General features: G+C 38.9%; 1 protein-coding gene across 2 annotated transcripts in view; it reads right to left on the minus strand.

Annotated features, from left to right (window-relative positions):
• Window positions 1–6,636: 6,636 nt before the first annotated feature.
• The window catches only part of znf512 (zinc finger protein 512), a 62,781-nt gene continuing 56,235 nt past the window's right edge, over window positions 6,637–13,182 (minus strand). Inside the window, exons 15-16 of one of the 2 annotated variants that reach the window (XM_078212969.1) lie at window positions 10,448–10,546; window positions 6,637–9,662 (exon numbers count right to left, since the gene is read on the minus strand). In XM_078212969.1, coding sequence (XP_078069095.1) covers window positions 9,354–9,662; window positions 10,448–10,546 — 408 coding nt within the window. In that variant the 3' untranslated portion in view covers window positions 6,637–9,353. The remainder of the gene's footprint in view (window positions 9,663–10,447; window positions 10,547–13,182) is intronic. The other variant, XM_078212970.1, reaches the window with a different exon arrangement.

Below are 13,182 nucleotides of genomic sequence, written 5' to 3' on the forward strand. Positions count from 1 at the left end.
GACTGGGTTTACCTCTCGGAGGTTGTGCTGTTGGAAGATATATCCTTCTTTGCAAACAGCTGGCTTAGATTTCTGTCCATAGATGTTATAAAGATGGAAATCCGACATCCTGTGAGCAAACTTGTTTTTGTGCTAATGCTGGAGAAGGGGATATGTCTGTGGGATATTGCTTTACATTGGAACAGCAGAGATATTCCAAAGATAGGAGTTATTCTGTCTCATGTTTAAGCCTTGTAATTGGTAAACATTATGCTGATTCTTTTTGTAATGTTTTAACTGTGTTCTTAAATAAATTTTGTTTGATAAAAGCTTCCCAGTGGGTCTTAATTTCTACTTTCACAATGCTATGCTTTCTTTGACATGTGGCAGTCTCATTATTTAATGGTCACTTACCATTTTCAAGCACAGCACTGTCATCACTCTTTAGTTAGAATAGATACAACTTAGGCTACAGCAGTTCAAAATGGCATGCAAAGTAATACCTTTTGTGTTGACTTTTAATTCTTTCCATCTCCAAAATAAATCACTCCCATAAAAATTATTTGCTGAAGCCTGCCTGCAGCCAAACTTAAGTTACAAAATGCCCACATCCACAATTGTGCCTGTGAACTCCCACCCTGCACCTTTTCAGACACCAATAAAAATTACCAGCTCAAGAAATAGGGTTGGGAATCCCAACTATGGGCTTTGACCACTGTTTTTAAAGCTCTTCTGCCACACTTCAGCCCTGCATCAGGACAGGAACTCCTAGGTTACCTTCTCATCATATCAAAATGCACCATTTCCCATATTGATATTAATTTGTCATTTACATGCCCATTTTGCAATTTTATTACCATCTTGTATGTTGCAATAGTCTTCAGTATTAATTAATATACTCTGGTGTAGCCCTCGGGAAGAAGAATTGGCCAGAATGAATATATCACATTCCCTTTAACTTAATCAAAATCCAGAGATGTGACTTCTGCATGGGAGAATTATAGTCATGTGAAGCTTTGTCCAGTAACCAATCTTTACTAAATATGTAGTGGTAGTACCCTTAAATTATATTGGTGCAGAAATTGCTGGTAAAATAATGAGTTTTTGCGGATGGTTAGCTTTTCTCTTTGGAGAAGAAGGTCATTGTCCAGTATAATAAAACCTCAGCAAATCCTAGCGAGGAAGTGATAACAATGCCAGTTGTGAAACATCACAAACTACTGGACAATTTGTACTGCTGCACCATTAGGCTCATGAAAAAAAGCACATCATTATTCTCCCCACGAGTTGTGGAACTGCTGGATTTACATTATAAACATAAATTAACCTTTCTGGAAAAATTTAGGGCTTCTCTTTCACAATAAAGGGATTTTTTAATACTGACATTTATGTTCCTGCAATGTCACTGAAGCTTTGCAACCAAGAAAGAACAACTCCAACAGGTAATAAATTATTCCAAGAGACTTAAAAAAAAAGGAAAGGTTTTTCTTTCTCTCTTAATTCAATTTTTATTCCCTTTTGTGTCCAAGTCGACACAGATCCATCTTATTTCCTTCTTCTTTAGTCACTGCTTTGATCTCTATCTTAAAGTTTAGTAGCTAACTAAGGAAACAGACTGTTGGTTGTGTCATCCAGATGTCCTGTTGACCTCGCAGCAAAGTAATCAGCTTGCATTTCCAGCAGCTGTGATGCAAAAATAACTAGAGCGCAAGTGAGACAAGGGAAAAGTAAAGATCCAATCACAGCACTCAGATGCCCCACTCCAGCAAACTCAGGGCCTTTAATTCCAGCAAGATCTGGACAACATTCAGGTTTGGGCTGATTCGTGGCAAATAACATGCGTGCCACACAACTGCGAAGCAATGACCTTCTCCCAAAAGAGAGCACCTACTCAATGCCCCTTGACATCAGCAATTAACATAGCTGAGCCCCATCAAAATCTTGGGAATCCCCATTGATAAAATACTGTGGCTACAAGAGCGCATCAGAATTGGGAATTCTGCAGTGGCTCTCTTATCACTTGACTCATCAAAGCTTGTCCACTATGTACAAGGCACAAGTCAAGAGTGCAATGGAATATTCTCCACTTGCCTGGATGACTGGTGCTCCAAAAAGGTCAACACCATCCACGACAAAGTAGCCCCCTTGATTTGCATCCCATCTGCTAGCTTAAACATTCATTTCCTCACCACGGGTACGTAATGGCAGTAGTCTGTACAATTTACAAGATACTGCAACAACTCATCAAGTCTCCTTTGACAGTACTTTCTAAACCCACCTCTACCACCAAGAACAAGGACAGCAGATGCATTGGAAAGGCACCACTCCAAAGCACCCGCCATCCTGATCAGGAATTTTATCACCATTCCTTCACAGTTGCTGGGTCAAAATTCTGGAAACCCATCCCAACAGAACTATGGGTGTACCTACACCACAATAATTGCAGCAGTTCCAAAAGTCACACCACCATATTTTCAATGGCATTTAATTTGGATAATAAATGCTGACCTTGCCAGTGACACCTATCTTGCATGAATGATTAAACAAAAATGAGGTATTTTAGCTGTTGCCTGCCATCTTCCCCAATACAAGTTTCTTAGCAGTTTTATGCTCAGTAGAAAACAAGGAGATGTTGGATGCTTCCCTTTATTCACCCCTCTTTTTTTCTTTATTTGTGTTCCAGAGACATCACTTTAAACTGGCCTGGATTGCTGAATTTGTGGAGTTTTTAAATTGAGAAAACCAGAGACAGTTTCAAAGGCATTTCTGGCCTATTGGGAGACACCAGAATTCTGTTTGCATGCAGGGTTGCTGTAGAAAAAAGGTCCTCAGGCACCTAGTATAAAGGCAAGTCATTTAGCTCTTTACTGTCAATATTTTGAAATCCATCCAGCAAAAACAGAGAATGAACTCTAAAGCACCAGTAGCCAAAGGTATTAGAGAAGAGTTTTCTCCCTTAAAAATGACAATGGGTAGAACTTCTCATTGCTTCAGATATTTGACTGCCATTTATATACCAATGAAAATATCAATCCTTTCACAATTGCAGTCAATTGCATCTGTACAACATTAACATGATACAAAGTCTGACATGGTACTGTATTATACTTCCCACTATTAATTATTTAATAGTTATGTTAAATTTGCAAAACAATATGAAGGTTAACTGGTATAATCAGACAAAGGAGATGTTATTTTTCTTGAGAGAACTGTAAACTTGAAGTAAATGTATGCACAAATTAACAAAAAGATGGACATGGTCATAACAATACTTTTTTTTTTATTAACAGTCAATCCAGCAACTACATTACAAGCACATTAATACCTAACTATACTTTGGATGATGGTCACATTTAAAGTGGTACGTTCACTGCATCCACGCACAGTTGTGTTTACAATGAATCCTGTATTAAGAGGTCACAGTCGAACTTAATCAGACTAATTACTCAAGGGCTGCTTTAGGTGTATCTGTTGATGGCAAACTTTAAATGCTGAATTTGATGCCCTGAGTGGTTAAGAACAGTGACCATAAGGAGTGCTATTTTAATCAAGGTACAACTACTCCTTCACAAATCTGTTTGTGCCACTACCCTTTAGGATGTCAATAGGCAATACTATGGCCCAAATAATTTAAAGCCCTATTTTATGTTACATTAAAACAAGTAATTGTTTAAGTCGCAAAGGTGGCATGTAGAACAAACTGCACAGTGAAACACGTGGGGTGGGACACATCGCACCTCCCTGAACAAATATAGACACAAACATTTCAGAAACGGATCATTAGGCTGAGCCTATTCTGAATGATCTCCAAAAAGGAGAGAAAGCAAGAAAACGGACAGGATTCTTCCGTCCCACTGCAGTGAATGGAGATTTGGTTGAGTGCCAAATTCTCCGTCCTCTCTGGCATGGGCAGCAGGGCGTGAATGGCTGGAGAATTCCAGCTAAAATTTCCATGAAATTAGACATACAATGAATGCACTGATCCAATTGTTGCATTCCTTAATGAATTTTAGAATTCAGAAAATTCACAAGAACAGCAAGAGAATCATTACTTTTTTTTAAACATTCTGAACAAACATTGTATTACTAGACTGTGCAACAACTGCAAAAGTAACAAACTCATGCCAAATAAGGTCTGTTACAAAGTCTATCTCAGCGATTTTATACAGGTGCTATATGGTACGCGATCGCTGTTTAACAAATAATTAACTGAACTAGGCTTAGCAATTCTAACAAAAAAAGACAAATACTGGGAAGTTCAAAATGTGATAATCCCCGTCCAGACAAATACAACTGAGCATGGCTGCATGGGGGAGGGAGAAATTATATTTTTCTTACATTGAACTGGAAACAGGAAACAGAAAAGTCAATGTCAAATTGTCCTGTAGGATAAAATCGAAGTGAACAAGGTTTTCAAAGCTACATGTTAAGCCCACATGTTTATTTCATTCACTATTGTAATTCAGAGGATATAAACAGTTTCATTTATCAGACACAGATAAACATTTGAACAAATGTGTTTACTGACATACAAATAGTTGATCTTTGTATTCAAGTTTTCTGCACCAATTTAAATACTTATTTGCATACATAAAATACAAGTTTCTCTTATTAAAAAAGCAGAATTACCTAATACATCAAAATGGTGTAATCTCCTAAAGAGCTGCATAAATACAGATTAGGGCAACTACATCTTACCGCCTGATGAGCTGCTTAAATACAGATCTGGGCAACTACACCTTTCTTCACCACTCCCTGAAAGGAATGGAACACAAATACTGACTTTGTGGAGAGTCTACCTAACAACATTTTTGTATATACCCATCGTGTCAATATAGTACATTTCTTCACCTCAGAATCTTGGCCCAACGTCCCAGAACTAGTCTTAAAAGAAAAAACACTTCCCCATTATGGGAGACATCCAAAGTTCAAGGAATTGCAGGTGAAGAACAGTTTTATAATGAAGACATAAAAAAATGTTGGAAAATGTACAGGTCAGGCAACATGTAAAAAAAAATAGGCTTCATACATACCCACATGTGAAAGAGTCCTTCATCAAAACAGAAACATTATTTTTTTTACATGTTGATTGACTTGTTCCAAACTTCCAGCACTTTGTTGTACTTCTATTATTTACATTTCTTCTTTATTTGCTTATTTCATAGTAAAACAATAAAACCCTAAAATTTACTACAGGGAACACAGTAGTAAATACCTAACAAATGGACACTTAATATGTTAATCTGTAATTGCTTCCTCTGCTATTTTGACCTATTTACAATGAAAGCGTTAATACCATCGTTGAAAAAGTGAGGATATGAATTTTAGACGAGTGCATTAAGTGCTGATATCCCACTGAGTAATTCCAGAACCTAAACGTTTTATGCCATTTAATGTCTCAGATGGCTTATTGGAAGGGAAGAGTTCTGAAAGTGTAAACACTTGACAATGTTTGTGATCAAGCTACAAATTAGGCTCAAATAAATTTATTTACTTGCTGCAACTCATTAACAATGATGAATACAATGAGGCTGGATAGAAAATACTTCTCATTTCTTAAACTGAGTTACGAAGTTCGTTGAATTTAAGAAATTCAACACTGAATTTCAATACTGGATGAGATATTGCAGCCATTCCCGCCAGTTTAGATCTTCCAGTCTCGGCAACAGTGGCGGCAGAGTGTGTGAACAATGGAAAACCCCTTTGACAGCGATGGGACTGAAAGATCCAACCAATGACCAATTGTGGGCCCTGCAAAACATGCCGTATGGACTGCGGTAAATCCCACCCATTACCTCTGAGAATGGGTATGAATTGCTGTCTGTAACTATGTAGCCTACTCGTCAGTAAGTTTGCGAAGGAAAGAAAATTGGCGAATAGCATACAAGAATAGAAAAACAGAATTTGAGAGAGAAAAAATTCAATTTTCTTAGATTAGTCCTGCTGATGGTCATGGTTTAAGCACCTTTCATTTTCTCATATTCAGTACTATCTTTTATCCGCCTTCTTCCCTCCTTAACTACCAGACCATCAAACACTCATGCATATTTTGTTGCTATGACCAAGATTTTAATTGTTGAGTATGTATACAGAAGTGAATCCAGCTCCACTGAATAGATGATCTTTGTGAAAATGCAGAATATATTCAGTAGCCAAAGTAGTGTAACTGCATTATGGCTACACCAGAATGAATCCTGGGCCAGGAGGCTAACATTTTGACATACACAACATATGGGCAAGTACACACACACACACATTATAACTACTTTCTGCCAATTTTGAGCCTTATGTTCCTGGAAAGCCAGGTGCAATGAAATGTACATTTTCACAATCATTATTGCATTTGTCTGTGCCATTTACAAGAAATGCTAGAAATAATACTAAATTGTAATGCAAGAATGTAAGATTTCTTCAGCCTCCAATAAAAAATGACAAATTAAAATGTCTATTAAAAATGTATTAGCATTAAATTTATATAATGGGAAGGTTACATGTAATGAACTTCCTGCAAGCAAGTTCTTGGGTTAGAAGTTAGCAGTAGTACCTTAAATGGTATTTAAAACGTTTTACTGTGTTCTTAACTATTAAAAGGTCACAAGGCCATAATAGACTAAAATAAACTACATAATTGATAAAAACCTGGTGCTCAAAAAAAGTTGGAAGTCTTTTAATATGCCTCTGTGATGTAAAAAGCACCAATCTGTCACTGATTTCATTGTTACAATCAATGCCTCCACAAAGATAAAGGCAAATTTTGAGAAGTATTGTACTCAAATAATGCATCTGTTAAGGTAGCATACATTTAAAGGCACATCACATGGTTTCTATTGAATAAAGTAATTCAAAGGCGGCATTGCTTTTTGATCCCAAACCATCAATGACTGAAGATACAAACACAAGAAATCAGGAACAGGAACGATCAAAGAGCAGACCATACGGACCCTCAAGCTTGCCCCTCCATCAATATCTCAGCTGCACTTCCCCACCTGATCCCCATACTCTTGTATTCGCTTGGTGTTCACAAATTTATCAATTTCAAATCTTAGATATGCTTGGTGACTGAGAATTCACAGATATTTGGGGCACAGAAAGGTTCATAACTCAATGACCAAAATGATCCGTTTCCTCTAACTTCTATTTGTGGGGCCAGCAATATAAATTTAAAGGTATGTATATTTTTCAATACTTTGCAGTACCAATAGCATCAAATCATCAACATAACTAGTTTTCTAGCTGGTCTCTACTGAGTTAATTGATCTCTGCTCTGACACCATGCAAACATGACAGCGGGCCTCACTGCTTCAAGGTCAGGGAGGGAAAAGAAAAGCAGCCAAGGCTCTCACTTGTTATCACTATCCCCAGATAGTGAAAATCCAGCAAGGACAGAATTTGATCCATTGTATGTTTTCCCTTGGCTGCCCAGGGACCTAGGCTCATAAAGAAACAGCCAACTGAATGAAGTGCCGGAGGGGTACCCGCAATTCGGGAAATCGTACCCAATTTCTTTCACCTCACCATTAGTGGTTCTGCCAATAGCTGCTTGCCCCAACTTCTGTAACTCCCTCCCTAAGCCTCCCCGCTTCTCTACTTCTCTCGATCTCTTCTTTCAAATATTGTTAAAAACCTACCTCTTTAACTAAACTTTTGGTCACCCATCCAAACACGTCTCAAAAGCAAAATATTACGGATGCTGGATTCCAGAAATAAAGACAGAAAATGCTGGAAATACTCAGCATGCCTGACAGCATCTATGGAGAGAGAAAAAAAGGAGTTGGATGTTTCAGATCAATGGCCTTCTGTTAGAACCACAGCCAACACCACACTAAAACCAAGAGAGCTTCAAAGCAACAGTTTCAAAAGCAGCATTTGTAGAGAACAATAGAAAGAAAGAATATAGGATACAGGCTGACAAGCTTTATTGAGATTGCTTCCTAAGCAAGAAATATATAGCCAAGCAGGTTACTAACCAAATATCAAGACTATAAACTATACTCATTTTGGCACCAAGTATGCATCACGATTAGTTGTTAAAAATGGATTTTAACAACATTGTTTTATTTTAATTTACTTGCCTTCACCGATACCAAGATAAGACTAAAGGACTGAGAACTAGATAAACTGAATTGTTAAAAATGAATGCTTTTATCATGTTATGATTAATTCTGTATTGTAAATAGTGAAAGTCATCACATAGCAAAAGGACACATTCTTCATGACGTCCAATTAATTGGATGTCACAGTAGTTTCCTCATCACATGAAGATGCACCTCACAGCTTTCAACGTTTAAGATACTAAAAAAGATCTTCTGTGATTAACTTTTTAAAATGAATTGGTCTAAATTTACTTGTTTCACTGTTTGTGGAATATTACTCAGGGGGTTTGAGGTATTCCTGTAAATTGGAATATACTGGATATTGAACCATTGATAATTACGTATCCTCTTAAGCAAAGCAAGTTAAATTAGTGTATTTAACATAGTGCATGTATAGATTGCTTTTAAACCAAGATGCAGTATTTTCTTTCTGAAATCTTCTAGTGACTCACTGAAACTATTGACCATCTAGAATTTCTTTTCATAAGAAAATGTCAAAAGATCAGATTGATCCTACAACAAGTATTCTCATCCCTGGCCCTGAAGATTTAAGGCATTATAAATCAGCACAACTTAGTAACTAGTCACTGCAATAAGACATTTCTAAAGTTTCAAATGTACCACAATGTTTTAATAAATAAGGACATTCTTCCTATAGCACCCCACATCACAATCCCAGCCCCCCACCTCATGTACCCACTAAATAGGCAATGTTCAGTCAAACAGATTTCTAACCTGAATTTTTCCCTTGCACAAAAAGGCAATAGGATATAAAAAGCAATTGGGTCACTGCCAGTACCAATGACTTCTAGCTTCGTCTAAGCCAGAGGTGCACAGCAGAACACATTTACCCAATTATTTTATACTGATAGACTTCAGATTCCTATAGGTATAAAAGGTGAAGTCCCCTTCTAAAAATAGTACAACATGTCCATCATGTGGACTTTAGACTACAACTATTAAGGAAATTTAAGGTGGAAGGTTTACATTACACAAAAACACAACTTTACTAAATCTACGCACGCAACCTTGTCTTTGTATATCCCACCCCCCACTTTCCCAACGTTGCACCTCAAAATTGATCTGGTCCAATTCCTTATTCCCAATAACAAATGGGGATGAGGGCACAACTTAAAATGAAAAAACAAAGCTTGTAGATAAAATATAAATTATATTTATCTGCAGAACGGTTACTGTGTTTTAATCAATGCCCGTATAGTTTTTGTTTTTTGCTGCTAAGCTACATAATCTGTTCACGATTCTTTATCCTCCAGGGGTTGCTTATTTCTTGGCGCGATCAGTCTTTAATTCAGCTTTTGCACTTGGTCTTTTGAGGTGCCAGCTTCCCACCTTTTCTTCATCTTCCAGTTCTTCCTCACTATCAGTAAACCTGTACTGATCGCGTTCTTTTGAAGGCTCATGGGCCTTTTTAAGGAAGGATACCTCATTCATCGATAATAAGTGAGCACTCTGTTTCTTGCCAACTTTTGTAGATGACTTTTTCTTGGTTGACATCTTAGGTTGTCTTTTGCCAATTTTCACCAAAGGCTTGAATTCTTTAGCTGCTTTAGAAGTGGGAAGAAACCAGTCCTGTCCACAAAAGTATTGTCATATTAAACATAAATAAATCAGTGAAGAGGGGAAAGCACAGGCATGTTAATAATCATTACTTTACTGACCATTAATTCTGTATAGTTCATGAATTAATGCATCAGCCTTAGGATACAATCAAAAACAATGTTTTTGAGATGAGAGCTCCACTGACAGGATCAATTTCTAAAAAGATTACATAGAATAATGAATAGCATTCTATTTTTGTCTTATTCAAAATCATTCTTTGTTTAAAAAAATGTAACTTAAAGTCAAGGATAGGCTCAAAGGAACTACTTATTGAACCGAGAAATGTAAACGAACATTAGCCAAGACATAACCATAAACATGGGGATGGGTCAGCGTGAAATATTGACATCACCCTGTTGAACTCAATAACCATTTCAAGCCAGTATTCTGGTAAGATGAGGAAGCTACTGACAACATCTCAGTTAGCCAGACTAATGGATCGCACTCACATTTTTAACTTATAAACCCTGCTCTATAACAAAAGTCTGTAAGTCCTTGATGTTATCTACAATGAGATAAATGTGATTCAGCATGGTGCAACGTTTGTAAATTAAATCAGAGACTCCCTACGTTCCCACTAATCCCCAGATATCTAAAATGGGGCAATTTAATTGAATCCACTAATTGAACAGACACTTGGAATAATATAATTGTAAGTTTCCAATTCTTTGGGAGTAAAAAAAAATGCAAAGGAATTAACTAATTATTGAGTTGATTGCCAAGATGTAGGTCACTAAGATTATAAAGGTTTTTACCTCAAAATGTACGTTATTAATATGATACTTCACTCCACTCTCAGAACTGAATTCCTTTTCACACAGCAGACACTTGTACTTTCCAGCAACATATTCCCCCTATTGGTTTACGAAAAACACAAGTATTAGCAATTAAGATCAATAAAATAACAAGTTTAATTGAGGTATTGTGTGGCTTTTCTTTTCGCCCATGATGAGGAACAGCAGCCCTGAGGGATGGACTCTTGCTGTTTCAGACAGCTACATACGCATCAAACATTCCAGGTCAGGCAAAACACATCTAGTCACAGAGTATAGATTCTTCTACTCTCCCAGCCTTAGTCCCAACCTTCGTAGAAAATTTGTTCTATTTTGACCCTAGCACAGAGCATGAATTCAGGTTGATACTTATAACTCTCATAGAAGGCCGAGTCTGTGTGGCAACTGAATCCATGTCATACAGGGTGAAAGTTCAGTGTCCAACTCATCACACAATGCAGTTTCCTTACAATTGATAGAAAGCAAAAGGAGACAATGACATTAGTGCAAACGCTGCCATTTCCTGAGTGCAGTGGCTGAATCATTGCATCATTATCTGCTTCGTGCCAGTCAAAAAATGAAGCAACAAGCTTTCAGTTCTTCATAGTGCTACAGTGATTAGCATTGCTGTCTCACAGTGCCAGGGACCCGGGTTCGATTCCCGGCTTGGGTCGCTGTCTACACGTTCCCCTGGTCTCTGCATGAGTTTCCTCCAGCTGCTCCAGTTTCCTCCCACAGTCCAAAAGACATGCTGGTTAGGAGCAATGGCCATTCTAAATTCTCCCTCAGTGCACCCGAAAAGGCGGCGGAGTGTGGCGACTAGGGGACTTTCACAGTAACTTCATTGCAGTGTTAATGTAAGCTTACTTGTGACACTAATAACATAGAACATAGAACACTACAGCGCAGTACAAGCCCTTCGGCCCTCGATGTTGCGCCGACCAGTGAAACCAATCTAAAGCCCCTCTAATCTACACTATTCCAACATCATCCATATGTTTATCCAATAACCATTTGAATGCTCTTAATGTTGACGAGTCCACTACTGCTACAGGCAGGGCATTCCACGCCCTTACTACTCTGAGTAAAGAACCTACCTCTAACATCTGTCCTATATCTCTCACCCCTCAATTTAAAGCTATGTCCCCTCGTGCTAGCCATCACCATCCGAGGAAAAAGGCTCTCACTATTCACCCTATCTAATCCTCTGATCATCTTGTATGCCTCTATTAAGTCACCTCTTAACCTTCTTCTCTCCAACGAAAACAACCTCAAGCCCCTCAGCCTTTCCTCATACGATTTTCCCACCATACCAGGCAACATCCTGGTAAATCTCCTCTGCACCCTTCCCAACACTTCCACATCTTTCCTATAATACGGCGACCAGAACTGTACGCAATACTCCAAATGCAGCCGCACCAGAGTTTTGTACAGTTGCAGCATGACCTCCTGGCTCCGAAACTCAATCCCTCTCCCAATAAAAGCTAACACACCGTACGCCTTCTTAACAACCCTATCAACCTGGGTGCCAACTTTCAGGGATCTATGCACACGGACACCCAGATCCCTCTGTTCATCCACACTACCAAGTATCTTACCATTAGCCCAGTACTCTGTATTCCTGTTACTCCTTCCAAAGTGAATCACTTCACACTTTTCCGCATTAAACTCCATTTGCCACCTCTCAGCCCAGCTCTGCAGCTTATCTATGTCCCTCTGTAACCTGCCACTTCCCTCCGCACTGTCTACAACTCCATCGACTTTAGTGTCATCCGCAAATTTACTAATCCATCTTTCCACGTCCTCATCCAGGTCATTAATAAAAATGACAAACAGCAGTGGCCCCAAAACAGATCCTTGCGGTACACCACTAGTAACTGAACTCCAGGATGAATATTTCCCATCAACCACCACCCTCTGTTTTCTTCCAGCTAGCCAATTCCTGATCCAAACCACTAAATCACCCTCAATCCCATGTGTCCGTATTTTCTGCAAAAGCTTACCATTTGTATTAATGCCCGCTGGATAATGCCCACCCGAAAGGTGGGCAATATGGATTTTGGTAAACGTATAATCGCCTTCACAGGGGGGGGGGGGCATTGTTCTTCGGACTGACGTCCGGCCGCCCGCATTCTTTACCCTGAGTGCGGGAGCTTCCTCATATCATTCTCCCATTCGATCATCTGGTTCAATAATGGAGGTGGCACAGTGGGTTAGCACTGCTGCCTCACAGCGTCAGGGACCCGGGTTCGATTCCCGGCTTGGGTCACTGCCTGTGCGGAGTCTGCATGTTCTCCCAGTGTCTGCGTGGGTTTCCTCCAGTTTCCTCCCACAGTCCGAAAGGCGTGCTGGTTAGGGTGCATTGACCCGAACAGGTGCCGGACTGTGGCGACTAGGGGAATTTCACAGTAACTTCATTGCGGTGTCAATGTAAGCCTTACTTGTGGCACTAATAAATAAACTTTAAAGTCACGCCTCCAAGATCAGTACACTGCATTTTGAGTCTGTGTCGTGGCTTCAGTAAATACTTAGCCTCGAGAGGAAACCCCCTTCTACAGTCCCTTTAAGAGGTGGTTCGTTTTCTGTGCTTAGAGAGTTACAAAAAAAAAGGGAGTACACAGAGAACCCAAACTGAAACATTTATATCGAAAGGCCAAGCAGCAGTGTTACCCAGACAACAGGATTTTGAATTTAGCCAATCAATTTAAATCAGGTGC

Source organism: Mustelus asterias, chromosome 5 (genome assembly GCF_964213995.1).
Source record: "Mustelus asterias chromosome 5, sMusAst1.hap1.1, whole genome shotgun sequence".
NCBI lineage: Eukaryota > Metazoa > Chordata > Chondrichthyes > Carcharhiniformes > Triakidae > Mustelus > Mustelus asterias.